The sequence below is a fragment of the Oncorhynchus masou genome, chromosome 27, assembly GCF_036934945.1.
Source record: "Oncorhynchus masou masou isolate Uvic2021 chromosome 27, UVic_Omas_1.1, whole genome shotgun sequence".
Classification (NCBI taxonomy): domain Eukaryota; kingdom Metazoa; phylum Chordata; class Actinopteri; order Salmoniformes; family Salmonidae; genus Oncorhynchus; species Oncorhynchus masou.
In genome coordinates this window covers 22,749,521-22,774,277 of record NC_088238.1, presented here as the reverse complement: position 1 = coordinate 22,774,277, position 24,757 = coordinate 22,749,521, and the positions used below count along the sequence as shown (strand labels likewise).

The 24,757-nt window shown below is 42.6% G+C and overlaps 1 protein-coding gene across 3 annotated transcripts in view; it reads left to right on the top strand.

The window, feature by feature from the left end:
- Positions 1-24,757, top strand: part of LOC135515810 (synaptotagmin-1-like) — a 236,401-nt gene that overhangs the window by 197,538 nt on the left and 14,106 nt on the right. For 2 of the 3 annotated variants that reach the window (XM_064939552.1, XM_064939553.1), the window contains exons 6-9: positions 329-454; positions 10,751-10,918; positions 12,579-12,746; positions 16,627-16,744. In XM_064939552.1, the coding sequence (XP_064795624.1) occupies positions 329-454; positions 10,751-10,918; positions 12,579-12,746; positions 16,627-16,744 (580 nt within the window). The remainder of the gene's footprint in view (positions 1-328; positions 455-10,750; positions 10,919-12,578; positions 12,747-16,626; positions 16,745-24,757) is intronic. The other variant, XM_064939554.1, reaches the window with a different exon arrangement.

Here is a 24,757-nt window from a genome sequence, read left to right as displayed (position 1 = left end):
CCATTACTCTCATCTTTAGGCTCTATCATTTGATCTCTCTCCCCCCTTGCCCCCTCAGACCAAAACACCCACAAATTGATTGAACCGCATCAGGGGCCCCGGCCCGAGGCTAGCGCATCAACGAGCATGTCCTGGTGTTAACCGCTGTGGTGTTTTAGTGCTTGCTCCCGCCATTATAATCCCCCGAAAGAGAGGCAGCTTTTTTCAGGAGACGGGCCCGCTGGCACACCCGCTGGCAGGCCCGGGGCGAGGCAGGGCGACAGACGTCTATGGGGCTGGCACAGGCGGCACACGGAGGGCACTGACTGTTGGTGGGTGTCTCCTTCAGGCCTTGAAGGATGAGGATGACGCTGAGACAGGCCTGACCGATACAGAGAAAGAGCCCGAGCCCAAGGAGGAAGAGAAACTTGGAAAATTACAGTTCAGCCTGGATTACAATTTCACCGAGAATACGGTAAGGGTCCGTCTCTGATATCCACTCTCTCTGTCGTTGTCGTTGTTGTCCGAAACATCTCTCCTTCGTAAGTATGGTCACCCCATCTTCCTCTGTGGTTGGCCAATTGACTCATCAATCCATTTAAAAAACACTGAGAAAATGTTGCCTACCCAGGTAATGCAAAACATACTCCTACTGTTCATTGTTGTATAACCACTGTTTATAATGAATGCCTATAACTGCAGCATGCTAACCAGAGCTTATCAACTACACCTCACCAGAGGATCACGGTGGTTGGGTTGGTTTGTAAATGAATCACTCCTCCTCTTGCAAACAATCCCGTCTTGGGATTTCGGTATTTCTGGGTTTACCATTTTTCTTTGTAAAAGTGTCCTCTTTCAGCCTTGACGGGAACACGGTCCCCTATGGAATCCATCTTCTGTTTTTTCCCCTCTGTCTGGGTTTTAAAAAGCAGAGCGACTTGAGGAGCAGACCAACTTCCAGATGTGTTGTGACAGATTACAGAGGAGGGTGGAAGGCAGCGTGGAGAGGAAGCTCTGCTGTTCTTCACTGAGGCCCTGCTAACTCCCTGTCATTAACAGAGCCTATGGACAGCCTGAGATTAGCCACTCACACACATCTGTCACTCTGTCTCGTCCACGTGGCCAGGAGTTTTAATTGGCTCACTGGGTTAGAGCATGGTGCTAGCAACACCAGGGTTGTGGGTTCAATTCCCACATGAGCTGAATGGATAGTATGTTGACAGTTCTCTGTGGATTTCTTTGTCACTTTGGGTGAAAGTGTTCGCTGAACCACCATATTATATTATCCACACGTTCGGAACATTAGAGATTCTCCACATGCATCACAACTTTCCCTTGAAAGACCCTCAAGCACTCTGTTTGTCCTTAAATGAAAATGCTTTAGCGAATATAGTGACGGTAACAGACAGTAATGATGCTAATCATGAGGATTAATAATCACAATAATCCCTCACGCACTCAGTTGTTATGGCCATAATAGTCATGGTCATTATCATAATATCAGTCAAATGTATTCTGATAAAGAGCCTTATTACTGTTTAAGACGAATGCACTAACTCAATACTAGTCACATTACTTATTTTATATATTGGGTCCAATATAGCTTTCTCCATTCCCAGTAGTTTACTGAGCTGTCATGCAGTGTAAAACCATACCAGCCTGTTCTGTTCTGTGAGACTGTGATTACAGTGGTCCATTAATAATAAGCACCGTAATTCCATAATGGATCCATAATGAATGGATGGCAGTTGTCACTGTGTGTGTGACAGAAACCTGGAGCATTGGGCCCGGCGCTCACTGACTGTACCCAGCTCTGAGGCTGAGAGACAAAGCCAGTGAACCAGGGACTATTGTCAGTCTGACCCACTTTCAGTTCAGCAACAGCTACAACAGAGAGCCACAGAGCCCCCTACTCACTCAGCTCCTGTGTCTTCAGATCAGGTCCACAGAGTAGAAGCAATCACGGTGAAAAGACTGCCCTAGTCTAAGGAAGAGTGTCTGGCGCAGGTGATTGTTCCACTAGTTGTTCTATTGTCCTCTGCTGAGAACTTTGGAGGTGGAGGGGGAGTAGCAGGGGGGTCAGGAGGGCTAAACTCTCATTTTGTTTAAAGGTAATCTGCCCTTCTCAGCTCAGTAGAGCAGGGCCTCTCTCTGAATGGAGGAAAGAGAAAGTCCAGTATGGTCAAATGTCTCCGCCTGTTTCTGTTTGTTAAGCACCAGTGATGGCTACTGGCCCAGGCCTCTATTAGAATGGGGGTGTGGGGGTTTAATGAGGGCACAAGTTAGTAAAGGATTCGGTACCCAGAGTACGGTGGCCGTATAAAGCAGCTCCACCACAAATGATCCACAAAGGAGCCAGAATGGGAAACATAATATGCTATTTCCCACTTTCAACATCATAGTAATTTCCCTTTTAATGGGTTGAAAGGAGACCCTCTGCATTTATAAAAGAGAGTCTACCGTCTCCCTTATATTGGGTAGGAATAATTAAAACCACCGTTTTTCCCCATTACCTTTCTCTGCCTCTCCAAATGTACTTCTACCATTGACCTCTGAAAGAGAATACATTCTCAGAGACAGGAGGAATATGACAGCTCCATTCACATCCCCTTTCGCTTTCTCCTTTGAAGTGTGTAGTGTTTGTGTGGCTATGTGGAGCCGTGATGGCAGGGAGGGACCAGGGAGAACAACTTGATTCAGGGTGTACTGCCCGGGGCTTAGTCACAATTGCAGGTGCACATCGTTCTCCAGCCTCCCGTAATTGGCCAATATCACACATACAGGGAAGGGTTATGACCCAGCAGCCCCTTCTCTGTGACAGGACGCTGCTCCTCCGTTAAACACACACACAGGTTTATAGACCTGGGAAATGTGAAAGAAGCCAGATCAGATGTTCAGTATCGTGAGAATCATATAACACAAACACAGATTGGAATAGCACCCTTTTAATAGACCAGTTTAGTAGTACCCTTTTAATAATCCAGATTAGTAGTACAATTTAATAAACCAGTTTAGTAGTACCCTTTAATAGACCAGCTTAGTAGTACCATTTAATAGACCAGTTTAGTAGTACATTTTAATAGACCAGTTTAGTAGTACCATTTAATAGACCAGTTTAGTAGTACCCTTTAATAGACCAGTTTAGTAGTACCATTTAATAAACCAGTTTAGTAGTACCCTTTTAATAATCCAGATTAGTAGTACCATTTAATAGACCAGTTTAGTAGTACCATTTAATAGACCAGTTTAGTAGTACCCTTTTAATAATCCAGATTAGTAGTACCATTTAATAAACCAGTTTAGTAGTACCCATTAATAGACCAGTTTAGTAGTACCCTTTTAATAATCCAGATTAGTAGTACCATTTCATAGACCAGTGTAGTAGTACCATTTAATAAACCAGTTTAGTAGTACCCTTTAATAGACCAGTTTAGTAGTACAATTTAATAGACCAGTTTAGTAGTACCATTGAATAAACCAGTTTAGTAGTACCCTTTAATAGACCAGTTTAATAGTACCCTTTTAATAATCCAGTTTAGTAGTACCTTGTAATAATATCCAGTTTAATAGTACCTTTTAATAATCCAGTTTAGTAGTACCTTTTAAAATCAAGTTTAGTAGTACCCTTTAATAGACCAGTTTAGTAGTACCTTGTAATAGATCAGTTTAGTAGTACCTTTAATAGACCAGTTTAGTAGTACCCTTTAATAGACCAGTTCAGTAGTACCATTTAATAAACCAGTTTAGTAGTACCCTTTAATAGACCAGTTTAGTAGTAACATTTAATAAACACGTTTAGTAGTACCATTTAATAAACCAGTTTAGTAGTACCCTTTAATAGACCAGTTTATTAGTACCATTTAATAAACCAGTTTAGTAGTACCATTTAATAAACCAGTTTAGTAGTACCATTTAATAAACCAGTTTAGTAGTACCCTTTAATAGACCAGTTTAGTAGTACCTTTAATAATCCAGTTTAATAGTACCTTGTAATAATATCCAGTTTAATAGTACCTTTTAATAATCCAGTTTAGTAGTACCTTTTAAAATCAATTTTACTAGTACCCTTTAATAGACCAGTTTAGTAGTACCTTGTAATAGACCAGTTTAGTAGTACCCTTTAATAGACCAGTTTAGTAGTACCTTTAATAGACCAGTTTAATAGTACCTTTAATAGACCAGTTTAGTAGTACCCTTTAATAGACCAGTTTAGTTGTACCCTTTAATAGACCAGTTTAGTAGTACCTTTAATAGACTAGTTTAGTAGTACCCTTTAATTGACCAGTTTAGTAGTACCTTTAATAGACCAGTTTAGTAGTACCCTTTAATAGACCAGTTTAGTAGTACATTTACTAGACCAGTTTAGTAGTACCCTTTAATAGACCAGTTTAGTAGTACATTTAATAGACCAGTTTAGTAGTACCCTTTAATAGACCAGTTTAGTAGTACATTTAATAGACCAGTTTAGTAGTACCTTTAATAGACCAGTTTAGTAGTACCCTTTAATAGACCAGTTTAGTAGTACATTTACTAGACCAGTTTAGTAGTACCCTTTAATAGACCAGTTTAGTAGTACATTTAATAGACCAGTTTAGTAGTACCTTTAATAGACCAGTTTAGTAGTACCCTTTAATAGACCAGTTTAGTAGTATGCTTTAATAGACCAGTTTAGTAGTACCTTTAATAATCCAGTTTAGTAGTACCTTGTAATAATATCCAGTTTAGTAGTACCTTTTAATGACCCAGTTTAGTAGTACCTTTTAAAATCAAGTTTAGTAGTACCCTTTAATAGACCAGTTTAGTAGTATCCTTTAATAGACCAGTTTAGTAGTACCTTTAATAGACCAGTTTAGTAGTACCCTTTAATAGACCAGTTTAGTAGTACATTTACTAGACCAGTTTAGTAGTACCCTTTAATAGACCAGTTTAGTAGTACATTTAATAGACCAGTTTAGTAGTACCTTTAATAGACCAGTTTAGTAGTACCCTTTAATAGACCAGTTTAGTAGTATACTTTAATAGACCAGTTTAGTAGTACCTTTAATAATCCAGTTTAGTAGTACCTTGTAATAATATCCAGTTTAGTAGTACCTTTTAATGACCCAGTTTAGTAGTACCTTTTAAAATCAAGTTTAGTAGTACCCTTTAATAGACCAGTTTAGTAGTACCCTTTAATAGACCAGTTTAGTAGTACCTTGTAATAATATCCAGTTTAGTAGTACCTTTTAATGACCCAGTTTAGTAGTACCTTTTAAAATCAAGTTTAGTAGTACCCTTCAATAGACCAGTTTAGTAGTACCATTTAATAAAGCAGTTTAGTAGTACCCTTTAATAGACCAGTTTAGTAGTACCATTTAATAAACCAGTTTAGTAGTACCATTTAATAAACCAGTTTAGTAGTACCCTTTAATAGACCAGTGTAGTAGTACCTTGTAATAATCCGGCTTAGTAGTACCTTTAATAATCCAGTTTAATAGTACCTTTTAATAATATCCAGTTTAATATTACCTTTTAATAATCCAGTTTAGTAGTACCTTTTAAAATCAAGTTTCAGAGGTGGAAAAAGTACCCAATTGTCATACTTGAGTAAAAGTAAAGATACTTTAATAGGAATTGACTCAAGTTAAAGTGAAAGTCACCCAGTAAAATTCTACTTGAGTGAAAGTCCCAAAGTATTTGGGTTTAAATATACAGTACTTAAGTGTCAAAAGTAAAAGTAAAAGTGTAAATCATTTAAAATACTTCCATTAGGCAATCTAAATGGCACAATTTCTTGTTTCGTTTAATTTATGGATAGTCAAACTCCGGCACTCAGACATAATTTACAAATGAAGCATTTGTGTTTAGTAAGTCTGTCAGATCAGAGGCAGTAGGGTGACCAGGGATGTTCTCTGAATAAGTGTGTGAATTGGACCATTTTCCTGTCCTGTTAAGCATTCAAAATGTAACGACTACTTTCGGGTGTCAGGGAAAATGTAGGGAGGAAAATGTACATTATTTTCTTTAGGAATGTAGTGGAGTAAAAGTTGTCAAAAATATAAATATTAAAGTAAAGTACAGATACCCCAAAAAACTACTGAAGTAATCATTTAAAGTATTTTTTACCACTGTAAAAAGTACTTTATACCACTGTCCAGTTTAGTAGTACCCTTTAGTAATCCACTTTAGTGTAGCTGTTGGCCCCTTTCTACACTTGACTCATCTGGTCCCTCTGAGAATATTCAAATATGATGAATTATTCAGCTAGTCTGAATCTGACTGTTTAACTCTTGACTGTGGACATGTGTTCTGTGCGTGTTGTATTAACCAATAGAGGTGGTTTTACAGCAGAACATCTGATATGAGTTTTGTAATAAGTAAAACCTAGTAAGTAAATGGTCTTCGTCACAGTACTCCAGTCCCATCATCCTCTTAGAGATGATGGAGATGAGTCCAGGTGGGTGGAGGCTCACAGTAAATGCAGTGTGACACCGTGTAGCAGGACACCTGACACTGCTTCTCTCTGGACAACTGTAGGGAAATCTAATGGACAGCATGTCAGGATTAATTGACACACTTGCATAGAGATGACTGCTGGTTAACATTTTCAGCTCTGCAGAATCTTTTTTGAAAGCTACAATATCATCACAGTGAGGTCTTTGGTAAGTGACGGGCAGGATAATTGTACTTTCAGTGGTTTCAGAAAGTATTCACACCCCAGTTATAGAGTTTAATGGCTGTGATAAGACAAAACTGAGGATAGATGAACAACATTATTTAACCTAAATGACAGAGTGAAAAGAAATAAGCCTGTACAGAATAAAACATATTCCAAAACATGCATCCTGTTTGCAAAACTTAATGTCCTGAATACATAGTGTTAAGTTTGAGGCAAATCATCCAACACATCACTGAGTACCACTCCTCATATATTCAACCATGGTGGTGGCTGCATCATGTTATGGGTATGCTTGTCATCATCAAGGACCAGGGAGTTTTTTAGGATGAAAAGAAACGGAATAGAGCCAAGCACAGGCAAAATCCTAGAGGGGAAACCTGGTCTAGTCTGCTTTCCAACAGACACTGGGAGAACTTCATCTTTCAGCAGGACAATAATCTAAAACACAAGGCCAAATGTACACTGGAGTTGCTTACCAAGACGACATTGATTGTTTCTGAGTGGTCCATTTACAGTTTTGACTTAAATTGTCTTGAAAATCTATGGCAAGACTTGAAAATGGCTGTCTAGCAATGATCGATAACTAATTTGACAGAGCTTGAAGATTTTTACAATCTTGGTGTGTAAAGCTCTTAGAGATGTACCTAGAGTGACTCACAGCTGCAAACACTGACAAAGGTGATTCTAGCATGTATTCCCTCAGGGGTGTGAATACTTATGTAAATTACATATTTCTGTATTTTAATTGTCATACATTTGCTAACTTTTCTAAAAACATGTTTCGCTTTGTCATTATGGTGTATTGTGTGTAGATGGGGGAGAGAATCCATTTTGAAGAACATACATGTCCAGAATCTTAGTCATTCCTTTTGGGTTGCTTTAGCTTTATGTTCAAACTACACTGATTGTACAACATATTAGGAACACCTGCTCTTTCCATGACATAGACTGACCAGGTGTATCCAGCTGAAAGTTATGATCCCTTAATTGATGTTACCAGCTAAATTCACTTCAATCCGTATAGATGGAGGGGAGGAGACAGGTTTAAGAAGGATTTTTAAGCCTTGAGACTATTGAGATATGGATTGTATATGTGTGCCATTCAGAGGGTGAACGGGCAAGACAAACAATTTAAGTCCCTTTGAATGGGGTATGGTAGTAGGTGTCAGGTGCACTGGTTTGAGTGTGTCAAGAACTGCAATGCTGCTGGGTTTTGGACCATTTTCCTGTCCTGTTAAGCATTCAAACAGTTTCCTGTGTGTATCTAGAATGGTACACCACCCATAGGACATCCAGCCAACAGCAGGCCACGAGTCAAAAACGGGTCATTGATGAAAGAGGACAAAGGAGGCTGACATGAATTGTGCAGAGCAACAGACAGGCTACAGTTAGTCAGCTGACAGACTAGTGCAACTTTGGTGCCCAAAGACCCATAAAAGAATGCACAACTCATCGTACCTTGACACGAATGTGGTATGGCAGCCGACGACATTACTGCTGTTGCAGTGGGCTAAGGAATGAAAACACTGGACACTGGAGAATTGGAAAATCATTGAAAGTCATTGGTCTGATGAATCCCAGTTCCTGCTGTTTCACGCATATGGGGGACTAGGGTATGGGTACATGCATCCATCATGCCACCTGTCAACATTGCAGGATGGTGGTGATGGTGTGATAGTGTGGGGTGTGTTTTCATGACACATATTGGGCCCCTTGATAAAAGTGGAGCAACATTTGAATGCCGCAGGATATCTGAACATCATTGCCAATCAGGTGCATCCATTCATGGCATCAGTGTATCCATCTGCAAATATATTGTTTTTCTGCAGGAGAATGCCCCATGCCACAAAGCTAGCATTGTATTGGAATGGATCCACGGACATGATGGTGAATTTAGCTGACTGCAGTGGCCTGCCCAGTCACCACATCTCAGTCCATTTGAGCATCTGTGGGATGAGATGGAAAAGCTATTCGAGGTAGAGATCCACTACCAGCCAACTTGACACAACTGTGAAAAGCATTGGAGTCAACATGGGCCAGCATCACTGTGGAACGCTTTCGACACCTTGTAGAGTCCATGCCCCAACAAATTGAGGCTGTTCTGAGGGCAAAGGGGGGTGCAACTCAATATTACAAAGGTGTTCCTAATGTTTTGTACACTCAGTTCCAGGAGTTGGAATCTCAGTTATTTTCCAATCGTTTCGTTTAGAAACGATCTGGATTTGGCCCACAGAATTATACCTATGGAGGAGCGACTTCTATGAAGGAACTTTGAACTTTCAGAGAGTTGACTTAACTAACATTGGACCAGAGCTAGCCCTTGAGCATGACTCTCAGTTCCATTACATTACACATAATGCTGCCTAAAGTTTTTGAGAGCGAGACCAGAGCTATCTAACAAGCTAGCTGGCTAACAAGCTTGTGTGTGCAGAGCAGCACCAGAGATATAATAAAAACGTTTCTTACCTTTTTGTAGTTAATAAATCCAATGTGAAACTTGATACCTATGCTTAACTAGCATTGAAAAGGCAAGTCCATTTTTCTCTAATTAAAAATCTCTCTCACTAATTTCTGAATCACGCCTGTAACATCAGTAGCTACAGTAGACTATGCATGGTTTAGAGGGAGGGAGGAACATGTACTGTAGCCTACACACACACTAGAAAAGATGTTCTGGCAGGCATTGGAATACGTTTCGGAATGACAGTGAGGGCACTGTGTTGCATTTTTTTGTCGGACTGGTAAAATTCCTGGAGTGTAAAATAACGTTATTAACCAGTTACCATGCTTTTAAAATAATGGTTCTGTTCCGGAACAGTATTCTGGTTCTGTTCCTCGAAAAATGTAATTATTTTCCGGGTTTTTGTTCTGTTCCCTGAACCGCTACTAACCTCTGCTCAGTGTATATAACAAGAATATAACGTTTTTGTGTATATAACAAGAATATAACAATGTTTTGAGAATGTTATGCAGTAGCATGGGTGCATTTTAGCAACATATCACCCCCATTGGCAGAGGGGGTTCCATCTATGTTCCTTCCATGTTGTGTTCCTGTGCAGTGTATATGGAGTATTTGCTTTGGCCTCTGTATTGTGTCATCACACAGTCATCCCCCACTCCCATCATTTTTTAAACTAGGCAAGTCAGTTAAGAACAAATTCTTATTTACAATGACAGCCTACCCCGGCCAACGCAGGCCAATTGCGCGCAGCCCTATGGGACTCCCAATCATGGCCGGTTGTGATTCAGCTTGGAATCGAACCAGGGTCTGTAGTGATGCCTTAGACCACTGCGCCACTCGGGAGCTCTTCCTACAGCTGGGGTCCAATCACCATCTCCCCTGAGCCTTGCTTTAGCACTGATCTGAACTGCGAAAACACGGGTCACAAATTCTGATGAGATCCAGCATTCGTTGCTATACCGATCCATGCGTTTGATGACAGAGGGTAGCCTCATTTCTCACGCTCCAATAATCCATGCTGGCTGGCTGGCTCTGACAACTGCTGGAGAGCTCCATGGTTGAGTGCCCTGGTCCCCCTCCAGATTGCCGGTTGATGGCTGCCTGACAGGAAGTTGATTGACTGACTAGGAGGCCTCAATAGGCCTTGGAGGAAGCAGCTGTGACTGGCAGGTCAATCAGCTTTCCCTGCCCCCCAGCATGGTTATCAATTATCAGCCTGATGTGGTGCTTTGGCTTAAACCATCATGCCTTTCACAGGAGCGTGACTTTTAATATCACCTATGGCCTACCTCCATGATTTGAAATGTAAAGAGTTACAGATGAGAAGGTATGGATGAGTCCCTTTGTAAGAGATTACCGATGGGCCTCTTTCTCATAATTCAATCTAAACTATAGAGGCTCTTGACTTCAATTCTGCTGGTGATCGTTTTAAACCCATGACATGTCGCGTCTCTCCATCCTAGTTTTTTGCACCAGTGATGAGACCGGGGGTTATTCCAATTGAACCAAAGCTTGGTGCTCTGTTAGAATGGTGGTGGGATGACAGTCATATCAAGGCTCTGGTATTGCTGTGGGTAGTCTGGTATTGCTGTGGGTAGGACTGTAGTGTTGACCAGTCTCTGTTGTCTCCCCTCCACCCTTCCTCTCCTCAGCTCATAGTAGGGATCATCCAAGCAGCGGACCTTCCAGCCATGGACATGGGCGGCACCTCGGACCCCTATGTCAAGGTCTACCTGCTACCTGACAAGAAGAAGAAGTTTGAGACCAAGGTCCACCGGAAGACCCTAAACCCCACCTTCAACGAGCAGTTCCAATTCAAGGTACTTATTCAAGGTATAAGAGTAGACTGGACAATACTACACCCATGCAACTCTCAAACCTTGTCTTGTGCAGCAGTAGTATTAGTAGTAGTAGTAGTAGTCGTAGCAGTAGTAGTAGTAGTAGTAGTATTAGTAGTCGTAGCAGTAGTAGTAGCAGTAGTAGTAGTAGTAGTTGCTGTTGTTGTATTAGTAGTAGTATTAGTTGTTGTAGAAGTAGTAAACTTTGTATTCCAAAATAGCAACAATATACATTTCTAAAGGAATAGGACAAATACACAATACACAAACCATACATTGCACACAGTAGTTTAAGCAGGTTGTGTTTGTTTGTTCTATGACAAAGTCATTTGCATGCTGTGGTGTGTTCGTTCGGGTAAGGTGTGTAGACATGGAGCAGCTGGCCCCGTAACAAGCTGCTGACAGACTGCCTCCTGGTCCACACAGCTGGCCCAGTAACAAGCTCCTGACAGACTGCCTCTTGGTCCATACAGCTGGCCCTGTAACAAGCTGCTGACAGACTGCCTCTTGGTCCATACAGCTGGCCCAGTAATAAGCTGCTGACAGACAGCCTCCTGTTCCATACAGCTGGCCCAGTAACAAGCTGCTGACAGGTAGCTTCCTGGTCCACACAGCTGGCCCAGTAACAACCTGCTGACAGACAGCCTCCTGGTCCACACAGCCTCTGTATGATCAGAATTCACACAGGCAGATGCAAACTTCCATCTCTCCTTATTCTCTCTCTCTTTCTTGTTTTGATTTGGCCTAAATTTGAGCAAAAGATCCTCCGTTTCGAAAATGTGATTGTAGCTACAATATCTCAGCTGTGGAGGAAGAGTTGTGCTATTCACCCAGCAGTAAAAAGATAACAGGTGTTTGTCTGCAGCGAGGAATACGTAGCATATGTGGGGGGCTGGGGGGATGCTGGTTGCCAGATTGGTTAAATACCAGTAGCATATTTATTTTGGAATTCAGAAAACATGGTAGATCTGTGAAGCTTTATTTATCCCACCGGCGCCTACTTGTAATCACAAGTGGCTCCATTATAGAAATGAAGGAGCTAGGAGTGTTCTTTGGTCGTGGTGGTGATAGTGTCAAGGACAAACTTCAGAAGTCTTATCTCTTTTCTAGCCAATCAGACAGTTTGTCACCATGTTGTAACAAGACGCCGTGTATAATGAGCTTTGTCTGCCTCAATTGGAGGCAATCAAGAATTAAATCCCAGACACCACTCACATCCACTCTTCACCATCCCCTCCACCAGCACCCCTTCCTTCGCCCCGGATCTCTGGCAGATAAGACTGCCTGCCGCCTGTCTGTCACAGATAGGACTGGAGAGGAGGAGGAGGGAGGAGGAGGCGGGTTGATTGATTTGTAATGCTCTAGAACCAGAACTTCCCCAACTCACGACAACTCCTCTCTATTCCTTGACAAGTAATACCAGTGCCTGGAAGTACCTTTGATACAGCGTGCCAATCTGGCGGCCTTTTTGTAAAGCACCACTTTCACCACTGTGCTACTACAGTTGTCAACAATAGACTACTTCAATTTATCCTTAGTTTGAGATAAGTTCCACCAGAAGACACTTAGAGAAGTTTCAAGTTCGGGCAGACTCTCTTCTAGTGATTATATGCACAAGTTCAGTCCTCATGGTTCTCCCCAGGTGCCCTACGTCGAGCTGGGAGGCAAGACGCTGATGATGACGGTGTACGACTTTGACCGCTTCTCCAAGCACGATGCCATCGGAGACGTGAAGCTGCCCATGAACAAGATTGACTTTAGTCATGTGACAGAGGAGTGGCGGGATCTTGTGAGCGCCGAGAAGGAGGAGGTAAATAATATAATATATATATATATATATAATATATAACATCTCTAAGTTTACACATCAGAAACTCCTAATATTTTCTTCCCCAAAGTTATGACAGTTGACTACCAGTATGGAGTGTTGTCACCAAGGTAACAGTTCATTTCTAGAAAATCCACGATCAGACATTTTAAATGACACGTTTTATCACACGTCAATCGTATGACAATGTTAAAAATGTTTTACCTGGGATTGAAGAGTGAGCTCAGTGCCAAACAGTAGTTGAGGGTATTCCATCTCTCATAGAAAATGTAACTTAATCATCTCTCCGTGCTTCTCATTCTATTAATAATAGTGTGCAGGAGATACAATGTTCAAGGTAAATGTTATGGCGTGCAGCATTTAAGCGTGGGTTGCTAGGGGAACCTTGTTTTTAGCAGCACGCTAGGTGCATGTAAAGGTTCATTTTCACACCTGTGGTGCCAGAGAGTGGAAGGACATCTCAATCTGCAGCGTTGTTCCAGAACCAGACAAGCTACACCTGATCACTTCACGCGATGCTTGAGACACTGTCTTATCGCCCTTAAAGTGGTAGTCGCTCAATTGAGTGGGCTTTCGCTGAAGGTTTTGATTTGATTTGAAATGGCCACTTTCACTATTGTTAGCACCATCTTAAACACTATGATTATACAAATGTTGAAATGTGATCATTGTGCGAAGGCTTTAAGGATAATGTGACACACCAAGCTACTTCTGTGGGTGTGTAAGAGACAATGGGGTCAAGAAGAAGTTCCTGTCCTCATTGAATGTGTGTAACAGTGGCCGAAAGGAATGTTTCACACATCAGCCATGCCTCAGTGGCTGCAAATGACACCCAACGAGGTCCTAGCAGTTAGCTAAAGAGATGCTCTGAACAGCCCATCCTCTAGTCTGGTCCCAGATCTGTTTGTGCGCTATAGCCAACTCCTATTTCTCCCCATGCTTCTACGTTTGGCACGACCACACTAGACTAAGGGCAAAATTGGTCCTTCAGAATAATCCCAATATCCACTCAGAAAAATGTATGGACACATTACCCATATCTATGCAAATAATATGCATCCCCACAGAGTGAGAGGCATGTTGAACCAGATATTTCCTCTGGGGTATGATTTAAGCAATAAGGCCCGAGGATGTGTGTTATATGGCTAATATACAATGGCTAATGGCTGTTCATATGCACGACGCAGCGCAAATTGCCTGGACACTGCCCTTAGCCATGGTATATTGGCCATATACCACAAACCCCTGAGGTTCCTAATTGCTTAATTATAAACTGGGTGATTTGAGCCTTGAATGCTGATTGGTATACTGGTTACACACGGAATTAGAACAGTAAAACCACACCCCCTCATGCCTTATTGCTTAATTATACCATGGTATTGTTGAATACTCGTTTATGATTGGCTTGAAGGGAATTCTAGAGCATGGATTATTTCCCTATAACGCACGGTATATCAGCACTGTAGAATTCAATGGCCATAGTTCATTCTTATATGTTCTATGTTTGAGCTGCTTTTGAAAGCAAAACTTGAATTGAAAATATTATTGCCATTGTTTAATTAGATTTTCATAATAGCAAGCGAGGACTAAACTAGCAAGTCTGTTTGTTTGGCTATCAAAGCAACTACTGTATCTATCTAGTAAACTTACTATCTCGTAAACAGTGGATGTTGAACACATTTCTACCTGCAAATGAACACATTTGTAGCATTAAATGTGTTAAATTATAATAGACTCTGGGCTCTATCCGTTCTCTGAAAAATTATACAACTCCGTGGAAGGTTCCACGTCGTTCATTATTCTCTACAGAAATGCATAGACCCTTGTTGATTATCCCTTACATATACAGTAGGTCTGTGGTAAAGATAACATGGCGGCATTCTGTTCATATAACGTTAAAAGGAAGTCAAACACTGCCAGAATAACAGATGGATTCCAGATGAATTCAAAAGGAATCCAATCTTTTTTAAGCGACTCATGTTTTTACCCCCAAGCCTCCTAAGACTCCTGAACAGGTAACCAAATGGTTACCCGGACTATTTGCATTGTGCGCCCCCTCCCTAACCGGGCTATCTGCAACGTGTCCCACCACCCGCCAACCCCTCTTTTTACTCTACTGCTACTCTCTGTTTCCATACCTACATGTACTGTACATACCACCTCAATCAGCCTGACTAACCGGTGTCTGTATATAGCCTTGCTACTGTTATTTTCAAATGTGTTTTACTGTTTTATTTCTTTACTTACATACACGCACATACACATACTTTTTTTCGCACTATGGGTTAGAGCCTGTAAGTAAGCATTTCACTGTAAGGTCTACCTACACCTGTTGTATTCGGCGCACGTGACAAATAAACTTTGATTTGATATCAGGGGGTTTCATAATTTGTTTGTTTTCCACTGTGTATTCTTCTAGAAACAAAGGTTCCTTACAATGGCGTCGAGAAGAAAAGTGACGCGGTGACAATTGGATTTACCTGCAAACGTGTTGTGAAATAACACACCCATATTGGCAGAGGGAACCACGGACCATGCATTTTATTAGCTACAAAATGTTAGACTCTTCCTACTCGGTTGTATAACAGTGTTGACATAGCGAAAACATCCTCCTCAACCTGGCGGGTCAAACACGAGGCGCTCTCGTCAGGAGAGGCAGTGCTGGCCTTTCCCAGACATTTCTGGCATATATTATACCATGATGGCTTCAGACAAGCATCATTTATTTCAGCGTTTCTTTCTCTCAGTCTCTCTGCCCATGTCTCCCCAGGAGGAGTGTGTGTTTATGTTGATGAAGCTGGAGCCTCTGTCATTAAAGTGAGTCTATTTAGTCCCGTCGGCTCTGGGCTGAGTGTACAGGCCAGGCACGGCTAGATACACTGACTGAGTAATGGCAACCCAGGCTGAGAATAAACCTGCCCCATATACAACTCACATCTGGCAACCGTATTATATTCTCATCACATATATTTAGTATTAGGGAATCGGTCTTGATTGTAATTTAATAAAAGACCTCTGGTATATAACACAAAAATCAATGTTCAGGCCTCCTTGGCCCTTGATTTATGAGGTCTATTCGTAGTGGCTGTTTCCAATCATGTGTAATTCAAGTTGGACCTGGGACACTTATTGAGCGTCAGTCTGTTCTACTTGTTAATATGTGTAATTCCAGAAATATAAATCACATTTTGAGTCTGTTCGATCTGTGACTACGAATGTTTATTTCTATGTTGATGTGTATGACACAAGGGAACGATTGATGACGTTCTGTCTCTCAGCAGCTATAACCTCAACCAATAATCTCGACACGTTTTTTCCTTGAGCGGATGGTCGGGGGTCCCGGAACATAATTGCAAATAATTTGTCAAATTGACCACAAGATGCCCAAACAAATATAATATTTGACTAAATCATAAGAATTTCAAACCTTGATTACATTTGGATATGGTAACATATGTATCCCTATAATGCTTTGGAATACTTGGGGACAGGTTTACTAAATTAAAATCTCTTGGAGCTGAATTCCTGTTTCTTTGTTACGTTATCTAATGTCGTCGTCGCCCCCCCCCCCCCCTCAAAAACAAAATTGCCCAGAAAACTTGGGGGCGTAGAAAATTCACCCAAGGGCCAAATTCGGCTGGGAAAGCCTACCCTAAAAAGATCCAAGAAAACCCAAATGGGAAAACAGAATCCATGTGAAAGCATTCAAGCTTTTAGACAACCAAAACATGTGTCACTTCAGCAGACAACTTCATCCTTATTCATAGCTATGGTCATGACTCCTCTCTCTCTCTCTCTCTCTCTCTCTCTCTCTCTCTCTCTCTCTCTCTCTCTCTCTCTCTCTCTCTCTCTCCTCTCACAGCAAGAGAAGCTGGGTGATATCTGCTTCTCCCTGCGATACGTGCCCACCGCTGGTAAGCTGACCGTGGTCATCCTGGAGGCCAAGAACCTGAAGAAGATGGACGTGGGAGGCTTGTCAGGTGAGCAGAGCAGAGCTTGAGGGCCACAACAAGGATGGCCAGGCAAGAGGATTGACAGCCAGGGGGCCTAAGATGGTAGTAAGGAATTTTACCTCCAGACCTGCTCTCATCTGTGTCATGTCCACTCAAGAGGAGGGGCTGTCATTATGAAACCCTCAGTCAAAGCCACTCTCTCTCTCTGGTAATGAACGCTCTCAGGCTGTTACAGTATGTATTAGAAGCCATTGTTTTGCCCTCTCCCCTCTCTGTGCTGTTCTAGGGGTTTTGCTGAAGGCTTGGTGAGTCATTGTGGGGCCCAGTGTTTTGTCTGGTTGGACTTTGGGAAATTGGTGTCTGTTGGAGACTTTGAGCTCTGATTGTGCTGCACTTTCACTCCCCGCTGGCTTTCCACGCGACAGGCTCATCTTTTGTCTGAGAAAATCTGCGGCAGCAATCACTTCAGTGTCTCCTATTTTCCTGCAGCTATTTCTCTCAAACAACAACCGTCCCCAACCAATCATTGCCCACCCTTATATTGGCAGGAGATAACAGATAGCATCTGAAGTGATTAATGTATGTCTAAACTCTACCTCCAAAATGTGGACAGCAATAGAAATGGCATTTTGTCCTCCAGAACAATGCCAATGTGATGCCAATGTGATGCCAACAGAACATGTGGTTAGACCCAGGTACTCCAGGGATCAGGGGTGTGGGTGGTGGTTACTGGGCTCCACTGTGCAGACCTGCTGTTGCGTGGGAGAAAATACACATGGACAGTAATGATGGCAGTGGGCACTAATGAACACCCTGCTTTATGTTGGCAGGAGATCCCATAGGGACTAGACTGAAGTAACGCTTTGGAAAGTCACCTGGCCATTGTGGCCATGGTTCACTAATGCACCTGTAGAGGCTCATAGATAGACACATTTCTAATGAATTGACCAACTCTGAAAAGTGAGCCTGATGCCATGTTAACAGAATGTTTCATTTGCGATAGTGTCCACGCATTCCACGCACACACACACACACACACACACACACACACACACACACACACACACACACACACACACACGCACACACACACTCCTGAGCATGTGCAGGTGTGTGTGTACTGCAGAGAGTAATCCATCTAGTGTTGAGCAGCTTCCCATCCATCAGTGAGCATGGGGCAGAACTCTCCCTGAGGGCCAGAGAACGCCATGATGGATACCAGACACTCTCCCATGAAGCTCCCCTCGGAACATCACACCATCACACCACCAATACTGTTCTACACAGAAAGGTGGACAGGAGGAAGTTGTCGCTGCTGCACCGCTCAGAGATGAGCAAAGAAATCTAATTTTCTAAACCTTTCCTCTTGGAAGGAGGGCTATGTGGGCGCGGGCCCCTTCTAGCAAGCAGAGCCAGCTGTGTACATTTCCTGTATGGTCCTGGTGATATGGCCCATTCAGGAGCTAGAAATAGGAGCCCACCTGAACCATTCATCACTCCACCCCACAAAGAGCCCCCCAGCCCCCAAATCCCCCCTTCCACAGCTGGGTCCACCCTACCCCTCCCGTCTCCCTGGCTCTCTCCTATCCATTCGTTGGACCATTTCTAATCCCCTATCCTCCTCTTCCTCCCTGTCCTTCCTCCTAACCTTAACCCTCTCCAGGCTGCAGTTATCATGCATCTAGTCCATTCTCCCTCCCCGTGCCTCACAGCCTAGCAGGTCATCAGTGCCTGACTTGCCTCACAGAACCGCTACCTCACACTTGCCCAAGACCTTCCGTCATCTGTCAGAGTAGTGTGCCTGGTAGCCATTAGCCAGAACCCATGCCTCCCCGCTTGCATTTCCACTCAAAGCATTAGCTCTCATCTGTCGCCATTTGCATCATGGGATTGGCCACATCCTAAGCTGTCAATCAAGCTGATGAGGTAATAGAAGGGAGGCAGTTTGAAGGCCAGGCAGTGACTGTGGGAAACTTATTCTGAAGGAAAGTGGTTAGTAAGGTTGGCTGGGCTTGACATGCAGTATGCCAAGGGTAATTGGTGCATGGTTTATCTAGTGTGTTTAAAAGGTCAAAATGGAGCCAAGTCTGGGGATTTCAGGTTGAATTATTAACGTATGGTAATAGCATGTTTTCATCTTAGTTGCCATTGGATTCAGGTTCCGAACTATGATTTCCATTTTAATAGCACATTAGAAATGTTGTGGGTGGGTCTGTGTTAGTGTGTGTGTTGCGTGTGTCAGAGTGTGTCAGTCAGTGTGTGCATGGATATGTCTCTCATTGTATACTCAAATGAGCATACTGTATCATAAAATCTGTAAGGGGATAACATAATTTCTAGCCAATGGCTTCTAGCCATCCCAAGACCCTATTGAGAATCATATTGGCACATCATTGTCTATCCAACTGGTAAAGTACTTAACACACTCACCTGGGTTTTTACTGGAATGAGAATTATAGGAGCTATTGTTCGACTTTCATGTTACCTATTGAAGTCCCAAACAGTAGGCTAGATAACAGGCGTCTTGTTCCCACTCACACAGCTTATTTCGACATTCATGTTTTTGATGTCAACCGAACAATGAACAAGGTAGTGAAGCTGAACACAATGACAGCAATTTTACCTTTTTAAATGTTATCAGAAAATTGAATTGAGGAATAGCTTGTGCTTGGCTTGTTTTGTTCAAGTTTTGAAAGAGAGCGTTGTCATTCCTTTTGAAAGGAGCCAATACTCTGGTATCTCTCCCTCGCTCCGCCTCCGGGTTTGACTAACCAAATAAACAAATACCAAACAAGCATAATTCCCGTACACGCTTTAGGGCAGAAAATATTGTTTTGGACCCCTGTAGCTAACAAAATTGTGTTCCAATTTATTTTATCTAACAAGATATCGCAGAGTACTATATCGCAGTTAGCCCATTGTTTGAAGAGTCAACTTCTCCAGAAGTGTCTTTTTGCAAGGGGAATAGACGTCAAAGGCAGATAGATGAAATAACACGCGTGTATATAATAACAATAATTAGTGACTATCTCACATCGTGACACAGCCAGAACTAGAGGAGGAGGACAAGTAATTGATGGTCTGGGATTGGTCCTTTTCTCCACTGCTGTCCTGTTTATCAAGCCTAATTACTGCTCAGCAAACGAGACACCTCTATTTTCATTCAAATATGTATAATTATTCATAATTCTTCTGATTGCCCCAAATAATTGTAACAGCCAGAATCGCTGTATCATGCTGTGCAGCAAAACTTGTTTTAAAGGAGCACCTAATCTAATCATCGTTAAAAGTTCTCAGCTGAGCCACTCCTGAATAACAGTGGAAGGTTTATTTTTTGTCAACAACCTCGTCTTATCATAACATAACTATATCCCTGGAGGGACTCTTATAATACAGTATATACCATACAATCCATCGAAGGCAAGATACTTGTCTTTCTCATAATCTTTGCTGAAAATGTACAGGTAACCTTATAGACTCAAGGTGAGTTCCTATATTTAAGAACAGTATATATTGTGACAATGGGAACAACTCTCACTAGTATGATTCACCACAGGAGAGAGCTCCAGTACCCGTGGAATTAAAATACAGTTGAAGTTGGAAGTTTACATACACTTAGGTTGGAGTCATTAAAACTCGTTTTTCAACCACTCCATAAATTTCTTGAAAACAAACTATAGTTTTGGCAAGTCGGTTAGGACATCTACTTTCTGCATGACATAAGTACTTTTTCAAACAATTGTTTACAGACAGATTATTTCACGTAAAAAATGTATCACATTCCCAGTGGGTCAGAAGTTTACATACACTAAGTTGGCTGTGCCTTTAAACCACTTGGAAAATTCCAGAAAATGATGTCATGGCTTTAGAAGCTTCTGATAGGCTAATTGTCATCATTTGAGTCAATTGGAGGTTTACCTGTGGATGTATTTCAAGGCCGACCTTCAAACTCTGTGCTTCTTTGCTTGACATCATGGGAAAATCAAAAGAAATCAGCCAAGACCTCCACAAGTCTGGTTCATCCTTGGGAGCAATTTTCAAACGCCTGAAAGTTCATCTGTACAAAGATTAGTACGCAATGATAAACACCATGGGACCACTCAGCCGTCATACCGCTCAGGAAGTTCTCCTAGAGATGAACGTACTTTGGTGCGAAAAGTGAAAATCAACCCAGAACAACAGCAAATGGCCTTGTGAAGATGCTGGAGGAAGCAGGTACAAAAGTATCTATATCCACAGTAAAACGAGTCCTATATTGACGTAACTTGAAAGGCCGCTCAGCAAGGAAGAAGCCACTGCTCCAAAGCCGCCGTAAAAAAGCCATACTACGGTTTTCAACTGCACATGGAGACATAGATCGTACTTTTGGAGAAATATCCTTTGGTCTGATGAAACATAAATAGAACTGTTTGGTCATAATGACCATCGTTATGTTTGGAGGGAAAAGGGGGAGGCTCGCAAGCAACATCTCAAGACATCCGTCAGAAAGTTAAAGCTTCGTCGAAAATGGGTCTTCCAAATGGACAATGACCCGAAGCATACTTCCAAAGTTGTGGCAAAATGGCTTAAGGACAACAAAGTCAAGGTTTTGGGAGTGGCCATTGCAACGCCCTGAACCCAATCTTATAGAAAATTTGTGGGCAGAACTGAAAAAGTGTGTGCGAGCAAGAATTCTACAAACCTGACTCTGTCAGGAGGAATGGGCCAAAATTCACTCAACTTATTGTGGGAAGCTTGTGGAAGGCTACCTGAAACGTTTGCTCCAAGTTAAACAATTTAAAGGCAATGTTACCAAATACTAATTGAGTGTATGTAAACTTCTGACCCACTGGGAATGTGATGAAAGAAATAAAAGCTGAAATAAATCATTCTCTCTACTATTATTCTGACATTTCACAGTCTTAAAATAAGGTGGTGTTCCTAACTGACCTAAGACAGGGAATTTTTACTAGGATTAAATGTCAGGAATTGTGAAAAACTGAGTTTAAATGTATTTGGCTAAGGTGGATGAATCTTCTGACTTCAACTGTAGTTGTCACTTCTCAAGGCTGCAGGGCTCTTCACTGGCTGTGTGCAGCAATGTGATAACAGCCTATTTCTATGGGTGAAGTATGTTTGCGGGGCACATAGACCATGTCCCCTCACATAAAAGGTGAGTAGAAGCATATAAAAGGAACTCAGCGCCAATGCTGACAACCTACATACAGTGAAGTGTGTAAAGTGTGTAAAGCCACAGGCACCAACAAGAGCCAATCAAATCATTTGTGGTAAATAATATAGTGCTATAGAATAGTATCAGTGTGTTACATACAGAAGCACAGTGGATGTTACTGGAGGATGAGTACATGCTTGTTAAGATAATGGATGTACTGTCTGCACTGTGACACTTCTCACTTTTCTCTTTTTCTTTCTCTCTCCATCTCTCTCTCTCTCTCTCTCTCTCTCTCTCTCTCTCTCTCTCTCTCTCTCTCTCTCTCTCTCTCTCTCTCTCTCTCTCTCTCTCTCTCTCTGTCAGTCACATTGGATAGTGAGGCTGTTCATAACAGGGTAATGGACCTCCTCAGTGAGTGGGTTATCACATCAACCAGTCCTGTGGTATTAATGAACCTTCACTGCCCTCAGCCAGTGCTCCCTCACCTCACCACACAGCATGCCATCAAGCCTCTCGGCTGGAGACCATATTATTTGTTTTGTTTCTCATGCATACTGCCCGGCTGTTTCAGGGAGATCCAGGTCCGCAGCCCCACTCCAGTCATTTACACTGCCACGGTGTGGAAAGCAATGAGGCCAGGTGTTATTATAATGATGAACGAATGGAAAACCAATTTGGTGGTGATTAGGGAAATGCAGAAGTTTGGAAAAGTGTGTGTGTGTGTGTGTGTGTGTGTCTGTGGTGTGTGCGACGTAGCTTAGTTGCATGTGAATGATTCATGTCAACTCTAAGTGTGTAAAACCGAGATGACAGTGGGGCCCTGCGTGCCCCTCCTCCATGGCCCATCCAGAACGATGGGAGGGAAACTAAGATGACAGCTGAGCTATATTTAACCTGCTTGTGTTGACGTTCGTTCAACATCTCGTACACAGCCCCCTCAAGCCAACACACAGCACACTCGAGTAAGCAGCCAACGTGCATGTTTACTAGTAGCTTTCTGTTTCTACCGTTTGGTCTTCACACTCTCAGTAGACTAATTATGATTGGCATTGATAGCTATTCTCTTTCACTTAGGCCTATAATCCAAAATATATAGCAATGACTAGTTATCGACAAGCTTAAAGCCTGGATCCAAGCGATTCTGTGGAAACCGACGGGTGAACACCCAGTAACTCTGAAATAGGCTCGTAGCAGTAGGGAAGGAATATAATGTGCTTGTTTTGGATGTACACACTGTCATGTTAAAAGGTCCTCTGTCATCTGTTTGGCACAGAGCCAGCTGGGATAGAAAAGGTCCTGCTATGGCTGCTGCTCTGACAGATCGCATGGGACAGGTGCCTGCATCGTCTCCTCCACAAACACCTGCAGCCGACGTCGCTCATGTCCTCCCCGTTAGCCACTTCTTCACACACCTGCTGCTCCCTGTTCACTGGGAAGGGAGGGGGACTCTTTATAAATGGGCACAGCATCTTTTCATTATAACCCGGGCCCATTGGCAGTGATCCAAATGAGTGACTGTCACACTCGCAGCAAGGATCTGCCTCCGTATACTAAAGTGTAGACAGACACAAGGAACGGTAAACGTGCAGACACAAGGAACACAAGGAACGGTAAACGCTCTCTCTCTCTCTCTCTCTCTCTCTCTCTCTCTCTCTGCGACAGGCGCATCACATCAGCTGCCGCGGCCACTCATCCGCAAAATGGGCAGAGATTAGAGCTGTCTGGGATGAGACGCCGAAATGAGCTGGATATGAGTTGGGGTGCGTCGCCCGCCAAAACCCAATAATCCTGGCGGTGAGATAAGAAGAGTCTAGGTAGAATAGTGCTGAAAGCCACGGGACACCACAGGTGTTTTTCTAACGGTGGAGGGATAGGTTATCTGTGATATCCCTGCCTGGGTGTTGTTGTTGTGTGTATTCAGCCTCAGTCTCTATGGATAGGGGGATTCATTTATCCAGTGCTGGTCATTCAGGCCCAGACCTGTGTGGATGGTCAAGATGAGGCAGAGGTAGCCAGATACAGGGTTGGAATGGGAAGGAGTTGGAATGTATTCATACGGTTGTGAATGTGAGGTCTTTTTTTATACAGAGATAAAAGAGTTCTGCACAGGTTCAAGACTGTTGCAACTGATGATCGGGAGCAGGGATGAAGAAATACTTTGCCATTAAACGTGTGTGAATGCCTGTGTGAGTTACAGCTGTCACAGCCATGGATCAGGATCTGACGCAGCCTCTGTTATCAGTCTGCTGTGACAGTTCCAACCAATGGGATTGAGCCTAACCTCCACGGAGACCTTGGGGACCATACTTAGTTCGTCCACAAACTCCCCTCCATTAACCTCCAATCATTACCGATTAGAAAAGCTTCCTATCAGCGTCAACAGCGAAGCTGTAGAAGTCTGATTGTTTGTAATCGGCTCTCTCATGACACATCTTTAGTTTCCTACAGGGACATTAGTAGAACCTATAAAGAAGGGAACTGAGCTGAAGAGAATTCACTGCACACATCAAAAAAAGAAAGAGAGAAAAAAACAATAAAGGGGTTGTTGATGGAAGAGTCTGATAGAAAGTGGTGATACGGCCATGTGATGCTCACAGTCCGACACTGGAGAAGATTCCCATTTCGATACTGCTGGGCCTATTCACTAACACACACCTCTCCTCCACTGTCTCTTTTATCATCGCACAGCCCTCACCGCACCGCAGGAGAGTAATAAACGTCACAATGGACACCCGCTCTCGTGGCTGCATTCTCTTTCTCTCTCTCTCTCTCTCTCTCTCTCTCTCTCTCTCTCTATTTCTCTCTTTTTGTTCTAGCTGTTCTCTCCCTTCTGTTCTTTCACCCTCTCTCTCTCTTCGTTCACTCAGTTCTCTCTGTCTTTCTCTCGC